Here is a 10,285-nt window from a genome sequence, read left to right on the forward strand (position 1 = left end):
ACAAAAAGTCATAGGGAATAGAGGTACCTTTCAAGGGAACACAAATACTGTAATGTATTGATCGTCACTTATCCCTAACCAAGGAGGTATGGATTAACGTAGAGAAAGTTGTCCTTGGTACTAAATCCTATACGAGTTAAGGATTAACATAGAGAAAGTTGTTTTGGTACAATGAACTCTCATTTCAATTCTAACAGATTAACAGAACAAAGATGACAGTTTAATGGTGAAGGAATTGATATATGCATGAGTTTGTTTCTCACCGAGCCAGGTGTGGACACCCTGAGGGGAAAAAATAAGTTGTTGTTTTCATGGGTTTTCTTACTGTAGTCCTGCAAGTCGTCCTCTGTTTCTTTTTACTCGTCGATAATGTTATTAGGTGCCGCATTCTAAACACTGATATTTTGGCAAAAAATTCCACAACCTCGTCAGCAACACAGCGAACAGCAGATTTTCATTCAGCAGCCATTGTTTTTATGCATTCCGTTCCTGGTCTAAGATATAGCCATGAATGCTGTAAAAATTTCTTTACAAATTTTCAGTTTAGAAAAAAAGTCGTCTGATGGTGCATAATGTTTTCCTTCACTTATATAATGGACCCATGTCTCTTGACGTCTTGCTGTTAACAATGTACCCTATATTTGGATATTTAAAGGAAAACTTTTTCACTACATATCCACCGATATATTTTAAGGACTCTTCCTCGATAACAGATCCCGTGGTGTCTCCTGATTTCTGACATTTAGCAAATTCTGTTTCCTCAGAGAACATTTCGTCATTCTTAAGATCCACGTCAAATTCCAGGTCTGTAAAAATGATGTTTATCATACATATTTCTAAGGCCAGTTCCCTGTCATGGAAAGATTTATCATGTCCGTTTCCATCACGTCCAGATGATACCATTTCATGGGATAACGGGTCAAGCTTCAATATCCCAACCTAGAAAAAAGTTTTTCAATCTATATTTAAAATTAACTGCATTGGGATGATCATGAGAACCCCTTATCTGCCTGATGCATCCAAAAAACTTTCAAGACAGTCTTGAATTAATCTCCGTGTCATAAAAAAGAAATGTCATGACTGTTTTAGCATGTTATGTAGCCCATCATGAGTGACAAGAGAAATATTACAACTTTTAGAATTTGTAAAGGCAATTCAATTTTGGGTTTTTTACCCTCATTCCCAGCATAGCATCGACCATTTTTTGTAAAGCACTTTTATCCCAAATGCATTGCGGGCTTTTATGTCACCGAACATCATAGAGGAATTCATGACATCGAACCATTCATTCACTGTAGCTATAAAATCGGCAGTTTCCTTCCAATTGTTGCTCTCTAGTAAGGCCCTTTCTCCTAAAAAATACAATGCCTTAGTACATGACTTTGTAAGTAGCTGTACAGCATACTTTACACGCTGTCTTTGTAAGCCACTTACATTGATATGTGTTTCATTAATTTTATATGCTAAGGCATACTCTGATACGGTTTTCATTAGCATTTCACGGACACAGGCATCAGATACACTGTTTCCATTTTCCATAAGAAATCCGTGGTCCAGAAAATGATTGCCAATTAACTTTACCAAATGGGAGCATCAGCAAATAAGAAGACATTCCTGTCAGCACATGGGTTTTTAAAAGTGACTTTCTCAGGGTAAAGGGGATCAATCCCGAATTCTTTCCAAACCCGCAAATTATTAGGTCCAAGATCATGGACAATTGCCTCAACGGCCAAAGCGAGCTTTTTCAACATTATAAATATATCAGTCATCATATTGGTAGTATATGAGTTGCTTCCAGCTTCCCATCAAACCTCTTAACCACTTGAACTTTATCATGAGGTTCATACAAAACGTCCATCCCTTTGTCATAACTCCACTTACTACCAATATTCATTTCATCAACTGAAATAACGGCAAGTTTTTGTATTTCCGTCATTGTTTTTTATTTTGCCTTCATCAGTGACAGAACCAAATGAAAAATAACCGGCTCACATTTCAGATTTTGCGCTCGTTTGTTCTTTGTACTTTTTGATGGCAGAGGAAATCCTCTTTTAGTTCGCAAGTATGAATAGCTTTTGGTGCTCATGTTTCTGAGAGTGAAAGCTGACGATATGTCTTCATCGCGCCATTGACTGACAAGCTTATTAGTTATGAGAACATTATCTGTGTTGTACTTAGCACAGGTTGAAATAACTTGTTTATTTATGTTAATGTGAACTTAGGTTCTGTCATTTCCATTTCCAAATTAACCAGTTTCAGTTCTTGATCGGTCTTTTCCAAATGCTCTATTTTTTTCTTTAGCTCTTCCACTTCCTCTACTTGTTAATTGTATTTTGTTCAGAACTCTCTTCAGGCTGTGCAATAATTTCTTGAACAGAGACTTCTGGAGAAGAGCACGCTTCCAGTAAACATCGTCTGCGCATTTGCAAGCATGCATCCATTTCTTCTTCGTTTTTTCTTCTTTTGGGAAACTAAAATATCGAATACCCTAATTAATGGTCATTTTGCTATTACTATGACATCCAAATACAGCAAAAATGGAAGGCATGGCTGCTGGAAGTTAATAAACGTGACAGAGACCAAGTAAGACTACCTCTAGTCAGGTCAAACCTCGGCCACCGTCTCCGAAACTTAACGTCACGAAAGCTCCGCCCACATGCGCGTAGCTCACTGATGAGCCGACCTCTCCGAGTATATTTAAAGGACCTTGGTTCGAGTCATGCGGAATCGGTCTTGCAACACGTAAACGCAAAGATTGCAGGGAGGGATAATTCCTTAAGATCTAATAGATCATTTAAATTTATTCCCCCTCCAATGATAAAGCAAAGGAAATATTATACGACACCGAAGGTCCCTTTGCTGTCTAGACAAATGAACCCTAATGTTGTAAGGTTAAGGCCTGGATTAACCTTGGATCAGGTTAAAATGGAGTGCCCTTCAATGACGTACCAAGAGGCTGCTACGTTAGAAGCAACAGCTTCTTCTGTCTTTCAGGCTGCGTCCTGGTTAGACCTTTGGTCAACAGCAGTGGCGCAAAATTGCATCCTCGGAAGCAACAAGGAAAGTAGTGGATGAACCATTGTTCATTAGATTACTACAGTCAGGGTCCAAGGCGATTGCGTACCTGACAAACGTAAGTGCCAATGTTTGGGCAAATATCCTGCTATGAGGGAGAGATGCAGCATTGGCTAGACTAAGCCGCAATGTGGATTTGGATTCCCTGTTAGCAATGAGGAATGGGGATATCTTGGAATCGCAACTACTGTTGCCAGAGGTCATACTGGAAGAGGCGATAGATAGAAGAAGGATGGACACTAACGATAGGTTGGTGCAACAGGCAGTTAGGAAAACCTCTAACAGTCAAACTACTCCTTTGGAGGGAAGACAACAGCAGATGCCTCGAAAGAAGACAGTGAGACATAGCATCCCTAATAGAGTCACAAGACCCTCTTCCCCAAAGAGGATAACTCATCGGCCCTTTCACAATAGAAACAACAGAGGAAGGGTCAATAGGGGAAGAGGGAGAGGCTCAAGAAGATAGGATGGGCGCCTCCCATCACTCGGCCACACCAGTGGGGGTTGCCTGGCAAATCACTGGAAGGTGTGGCAGGAACTAGGGGCAGAGCAGTGGGTGGTGGATGTTCTCAGGATCGGGTATTTGATTCCGTTCGAGGTAACCCCGCCCCTGACAGATCAACCATTACCCCACGTCACTTATGCCCACAAATCTCAGAAGGCCACTATTCTGCAGGACGAAGTGAAGAAGATGATGGAAAAAGGAGCTGTGCAACAAGTATGCAGTCCGACAAAAGGCTTCTACAGCAGGATTTTCCTGGTACCCAAAGCCAACGGGGAGTGGAGGACAGTAATAGACCTGTCAACGCTGAATCTGTTTATAAGGAAAACCAGTTTCAAGATGGAAACTCCGAAAACGGTTCTACAAGCAGTCAGAATCGGAGACTTTATGCTGACAGTCGATCTAAAGGACGCATACTTTCAGATACCAGTCCATCAGTCTTCAAGGAAATTTCTCCGCTTCAGTCTTGCAGGGAAAGCTTTCGAGTTCAAGGTCCTGTGCTTCGGATTGGCAACATCTCCTCAAGTTTTTTACAAGAGTGTTCACCCTCGTGTCGGCGTGGTCGCATGCTCAGGGGATCAGGCTAATAAGATATCTGGACGATTGGCTGGTGATAGCAAAGTCCAGGGAGAAATTACTCAGGGACAGGGCGGCCCTCCTGCAGCTTTGTCACAGCCTAGGTATTGTGGTGAATCAGCAGAAGTCGCAGCTGGATCCAAGTCAACGTTTGGAATATCTGGGAATGGTGATAGACACAACACAAGCCTAAAGTATTCCCGACAGACCAAAGAGTAGAGAAATGCAAACAAGTGGTGAATGCCTTTCTGGGAAAGCAGACACAGCCAGCAAGACAGTGGCAGGTGGTGCTGGGAATCCTAACCTCCCTGGAGAAGCTAGTACCACAAGGAAGGCTACACCTTCGGTCCCTACAATGGAGGATGAAGGAGTTTTGGTCACCAACAGTAGATCACCCGTACGAGCAAATTCCCTTGTCGGCAGAAGTGAGGAAAGACTTGCTGTGGTGGGTGGACGACGACAATCTGACAGTGGGTGTCCCCCTTCAACAATCCTCCCCAGACCTCTTGCTGTTCTCGGATGCGTCACTAGAAGGCTGGGGAGCCCATATGGAGGAGTTGATGGTGTCAGCAAAATGGAGTTGCAAGGACAGAGAACTTCATATAAACGTGCTGGAGTTGAAAGCAGCTTTCCTGGCTCTACAAGAATTCAGGGAGAGAGTAAAGGGACACTCAGTGGTATTGATGTCAGACAACACCACAGTAGTAGCTTATATAAACAAGCAAGGAGGCCTAGTTTCTCGGCAGTTACATGTGATGACAGTTCAACTTCACCAGTGGGCTATAGAGAACCTGGTAGACATCAAGGCCAGGTATATTCCGGGAAAAAGAAACATAGTGGCCGACAAGTTGAGCCGCAGGGATCAGATTCTGGGAACGGAGTGGTCCCTACACCAACAGGTAGTGGACAGGATGCTCATGTTGTGGGAAGGACCGATCATAGACCTATTCGCAACCAGGTACAACAAAAAGTTGGAAGTGTATTGTTCAGTAGTCCCGGACGCAGAGGCAGTAGCAGAAGATGCGCTACAACACCCCTGGGACAATCTGGACGTGTACGCATTTCCTCCATTTTGTCTAATCCGTCAGGTTCTGAACAGGGTAATGCGGTCTCAGAACCTAAAGATGACCCTGGTAGCCCCGTTATGGCCGAAAGCAGAGTGGTTTCCAGACCTACTGGAACTCCTAGTAGATGTGCCAAGAGAGTTACCTCCATGGAGCAACCTTCTGTGTCAGCCTCACGTGGAGAGGTACCACCAGTCGGTGAAGTCCCTATCGCTTCACGGGTGGAGACTGTCAAGTATCTCCTCCGAGAGCGAGGGTTTTCGCAGAAAGCAGCAACTCAGATGGCAGGTAATATCAGAAAATCATCTGCGACAGTATACCAAGGAAAGTGGTCAGCATACTGTGATTGGTGTCGTAGAGGGAACGTGTCTCCACTCGGTACCACTATTCAGCAGTTAGCAGACTTTCTGATATATCTCAGAACAGAAAAACATATGTCTGTATCTGCAGTGAAGGGGTACAGGGCTGCGCTAGCCTCAGTCTTACGAATGAAAGGAGTGGACATATCGTCTTCATGAGTTGGCCATGCTGATGAGGAGCTTTGAACAGTCATGCCCACCAAAGGAGCTAAAAGCCCCAGATTGGGATCTGACCAAGGTACTGAGTAGTCTGACAAAACCCCCCTACGAACCACTAAGGCAGTCCACGGATAGGAGCCTGACCCTGAAGACAGTCTTCTTATTGGCCCTGGCTTCAACCAAAAGGGTGGGGGAGCTACATGGCCTCTCATATCTCATAAAGCACTCGAGAGGTTGGAGATCAATGGTGTGTGAGTTTGTCCCAGAATTCGTGGCAAAGACCCAAAATCCAACAATAGTAGACGGCAGATTCGACTCCTTTACCATACCTTCCTTGGCAGACTTTGTAGACAACGACAAAGCTGAAATGCTCCTGTGCCCCGTCAGGGCACTAAGGGAGTACTTAAAGAGAACAAGGCACCTCAGGCCGGGGTGCCAGAGGTTGTTCGTAAGTACAGGACGGAACAAGAAGGAAGTGTCCAAAAATACAATATCATTTTGGCTAAGGGAGACGATCAGAGATGCTTATACTGCAGAAGACAGAGGGTCAGATAGCCAGGTGGGAGCTAGAGCTCATGACATCAGGGTGTGAGTGCTTCCCTGGCATTTAAGAAGAACATGTCTGTGGATAAAATTCTGAAAGCTGGCGTGTGGAAGCGTCAAACAACTTTCACCTCATTTTATTTGAAAGATGTTGCCCATAGATCCTTGGACACCTTTTCCTTGGGTCCAGTGGTGGCGGCCCAACAAGTGATATAGTTCATCCAGTGCCCCTGGCGGGTCAGTTTGCGTCTAGTCTAAGATGAAGGTATGAAAGTAGAATGAATGGGATGACTGGTCTTTTTTCCTTACTACTTTCTTCCTACTCCTTTAACTACGGGCAATATGAAGGAGAGTACCGTCATGTGCTGGAACGGACTAGATGCAGGTGAGATGGTCAGCCATACTGTGAAGCTATCTTAGCTGATGATATACTTTTCAGTAGCAACACACCCCTCTGGATAATAAGGAAAAGAGGGGTGAAGGTGGATCCAGTCGCAAGGGACAAGAGTAAACAGTAGAATGGTATCTACACCCAGTGGGAGGAAACCAATAGATCCGCTTATATCTTTGGTCCTAGGTTCATTGTCCATTCTCTTAGAATTTCCCTATATATTCGGAAATGGATAAGGTGGCAAACTCCCAGTCAGTTGTAGAGACTTACCTCCCTCCAATAGTAAGTCTATCCTAATGTTAAGACCGAAGGTTTGTTTCGTGTATGAAAAATACAAATTAGTTACAAATTTGGTATGTTTCATTGTGATTTTTCTTAAAATTTTGTTAATTGTCGTTAGGTAGTTGAGTCTGGTATATTTTCCTCTTGTGAGTCAAGGTGCAGGAGATGAACTTATACAGTGCAACTGTCAGAGAGGCTTATATGCAGTACTTACAATAGGCCTTTTAAAGCTAGATGTGTGTCCTTGATCTATAAGAAAAAATAAAATAGGAGTTTCTACCTGTATTCAAGTAGATTGTCGTATTTTGTCAACTGCTTTTGTCTTTGCATGTAAATTAAGATGTTTAACTGTTGAAAAAAGATGTCAACGTTTTTAATATATCATGGCTGCGGTTTTCAACTGAAATATGTAAAGTAACAAAATACATAGTGCCTAAGTTTATCCATTGGAACATAAGTCCTACCGTATTTGAATGCATGTTTGAAGACTACTTTTTGGGAGAAAAAAAAAAAGACCATTGTCATATCAGTGGTGAAATATGATTTTGGGGATTAACACAAAATATCAGTAGGTTCTTATTGTAACTGCTTTCTTATTTTTGCTTTTTATTTGCAGAAATGTAGTCCTCTATTGTGCTATAGTGTGTTTCAGTTGATTAGATATTTTTCATTGAATTAAAGTTAAGTTTGATTAGTGTACTACTGTGGTGTAGTGATATTTTCGCATAGATGGATGATTGGTACCGTTTGCTCGGTTGTTTTGCATAGGCACAGTGTCTTAAAATGTTTTGTTGCAAGGTACTACGTAATTGGAAATTGTGTATTTTCTTGTTAGTTTATTTGAAAGTAAATTATTTTTCTTTACAGCAGTTATAGTGAATATTACCTTTAATTTAATGATAAGATTTCTCTTAAGTTATGGACGAATGAATATATTGTATTATGTCGTAAGGGAATTGTGATGGGTGATATATACCTATCTTAGAAGTCACAGGGGCTTGTGTGTGGAGATTAAGGAAAGTTTGCCCCCTGTACCCCCCCATGGATATTTTTGAAATTGGAGTATATGAAGCACCTTCATGTTGTGCAGGACAGCTCTTGAAAGGTATGGGTCATCACTCTTAAAGTCATGTTGTCATAAGCATAAATAGTACTATAAAACATCTCTTCCTATCTTAAAGTCGTTTCTTGTCTCATTAAGTTCTCTAAAAAATTTCTAGTGTGACTGGCAGTCATGTTGTATGATGGACAGAGACAATGGACTAGCCCATCAGCTTTGCATTATGCCATTTTGCAATTTAAATGAACTTATTTCTTTGAAAAGTGCCACCTGCAGAACAAGCAAAACCTTGTCAATTCATGACATTTTGAAAACTCGTTTTGCTATTTTAAGTAAAGAATGGAAAGTACCATTGCATAACATTTTGCTCAAGTTTCAGATTTAACAGTAAGGGTTGTATTGATCACACATTACAAAGCACTGCATATAGCTGCTAAGAGTTTTCAGAATTTGATCATACTTTGGATGTATCCATCCTATCAAAAAGTTTTGGGATGTATTGATCTGTATTGTTTTAAGCTTTTGTATTTATTTCATATTTGTTGTCCTGATCCAATAATTCAGGTTTTCTTGACCACACCTGTCTTACCAGTCGAGCCTATTGTCGTTGGTGTAGCCGAACAAGGCTTTCTGTACCACTTAATTTGTCTATAAGAGGTAAGTGGGTGTTTTATAGTGACAGTGAAAACGTGCCTAACCGCAATCTTTTAAATTTTTCTCTTTTTTTCTATATACATTGTAGAAAATATGGAATGAAATTTATTGCTTGTTGGGCCCTACCATATTGGTATCATGATGTTAATACAGTATTTGTTTTACACATAGTTATAATGGTGATTAAGAATATAGGTTATAGCTGCTTAGTATAAAAGTAGTTAACAAACTGTTAAGGTTGAGGGTGTTTATTTAAACACACCACTATTGTAAACATATCACAGTACATTTACACATATAAGCATTTAGTTACTTCACAAAATGTATACACAAATAAGCACTTAGCTACTTCGCCAAAATGTTTTTGCCATACCCATTAATATTTTCCCCCTCATAGTGAATACATAGACCAGCATTAGTGTTAAGATTTCATAGGCATCTGATGTTGCTTACTTATACTGTAAGGAATGAGAAGGATATAAGTAGAGCTAAGAGTTCTGTGTCTTGTCTTACAGTATGTTTAATGATGTTAGGTTTAAGTGAAAAGTAAAGTGAGATTATTATTGTCAATTATTCCTTGGGCTTTTGCAGAGGCATTTTCTGTGACCAACGAGGTACTGTGCAGCATGAAGAGTGACCTGTCCTTGTGCTTCTTCCTACCTCTGATGTTGCTGTTGGAGCTGCGATGTGTAAATTCGAGAAGAACTTTCCTAAGGTCAGAGTGATTGCGCCACTGCCACCGCTTTGTGCTAGCCAGGTGACCCCCTCAATTTCAATCTCCCTTCTAAGCTTCCTCCCTCGGTCTCTTCCCAGCCCTAAACCGTTATGAAGTCCCCAAATGGGTGTTTTTAGGTTTCACGAACTTTTGTAGTTGGTAAATGAGTTTGAATTTATTTTCTTATTAGGGATAGAGTATTGATTACTAAAACATGTAATGTTTATTGTATCAGGTTTATTTAATTTTTTTAAGATAATTTTTATTTTCATAAACTCAGACTTGCATCGTGTATCATTGGAATGTAATACTAGGGTGACAAAACAAAACAAAAATTTCTTTTGTTCATCTTAGTGTAGGAGTGATATCAACTTCTTCAAAACAGAATTGTGAGGCTGTTAAAGGAGTTCGTTGGTTGTCCGGTCACATTCCAACTCTTATCTCTTCACTCTAGTAAGGTGAGATGTTATGAATTGTGTAATAAATGTACAAATTTATTGCAAGTAATTTTATTATCCTGGTACACATGATTTTCTGTATCATACCATTGTTTTGCCTAGTGTTGCTGTGATGAATAGGTAGCAGCAATCAGTACATTTTTTAAGATTTTCAATATCATACAGGGAGCTGAATGGCCTTTTTGACTCCTGGACTGACCTGTATTGCCAAAATTTCATACAGTGTTGTGGTACAAAATCAACTAAGGAATTTCATCTCAATACCAGGTGCTATTATTGGCAACCTAGAATGTTTGGACTAGGTCCATGTGAAGGGTTGCCATATTTTTTGGTGAACATATATTTAACAGTGCATTTCCAAGTGAAATTTGCATATTAAGGTATATACTTGATGGTGCTTTTAACATGTTTCCAATGTTCCTTGTTGTTTGAATCCATTCGTAATAA

The 10,285-nt window shown here is 40.7% G+C and overlaps 1 protein-coding gene across 2 annotated transcripts in view; it reads left to right on the forward strand.

The window, feature by feature from the left end:
* Positions 1-9,877, forward strand: part of LOC135197870 (luc7-like protein 3) — an 86,538-nt gene extending 76,661 nt beyond the window's left edge. The window contains exons 1-2 of one of the 2 annotated variants that reach the window (XM_064225064.1): positions 1,766-8,668; positions 9,257-9,877. In XM_064225064.1, coding sequence (XP_064081134.1) covers positions 4,377-5,735 — 1,359 coding nt within the window. In that variant the 5' untranslated portion in view covers positions 1,766-4,376 and the 3' untranslated portion in view covers positions 5,736-8,668; positions 9,257-9,877. Of the gene's footprint in view, positions 1-1,765; positions 8,669-9,256 lie in introns of those variants that run through there. The other variant, XM_064225065.1, reaches the window with a different exon arrangement.
* Positions 9,878-10,285: the final 408 nt, after the last annotated feature.

The sequence above is a fragment of the Macrobrachium nipponense genome, chromosome 21 (assembly GCF_015104395.2).
Source record: "Macrobrachium nipponense isolate FS-2020 chromosome 21, ASM1510439v2, whole genome shotgun sequence".
NCBI lineage: Eukaryota > Metazoa > Arthropoda > Malacostraca > Decapoda > Palaemonidae > Macrobrachium > Macrobrachium nipponense.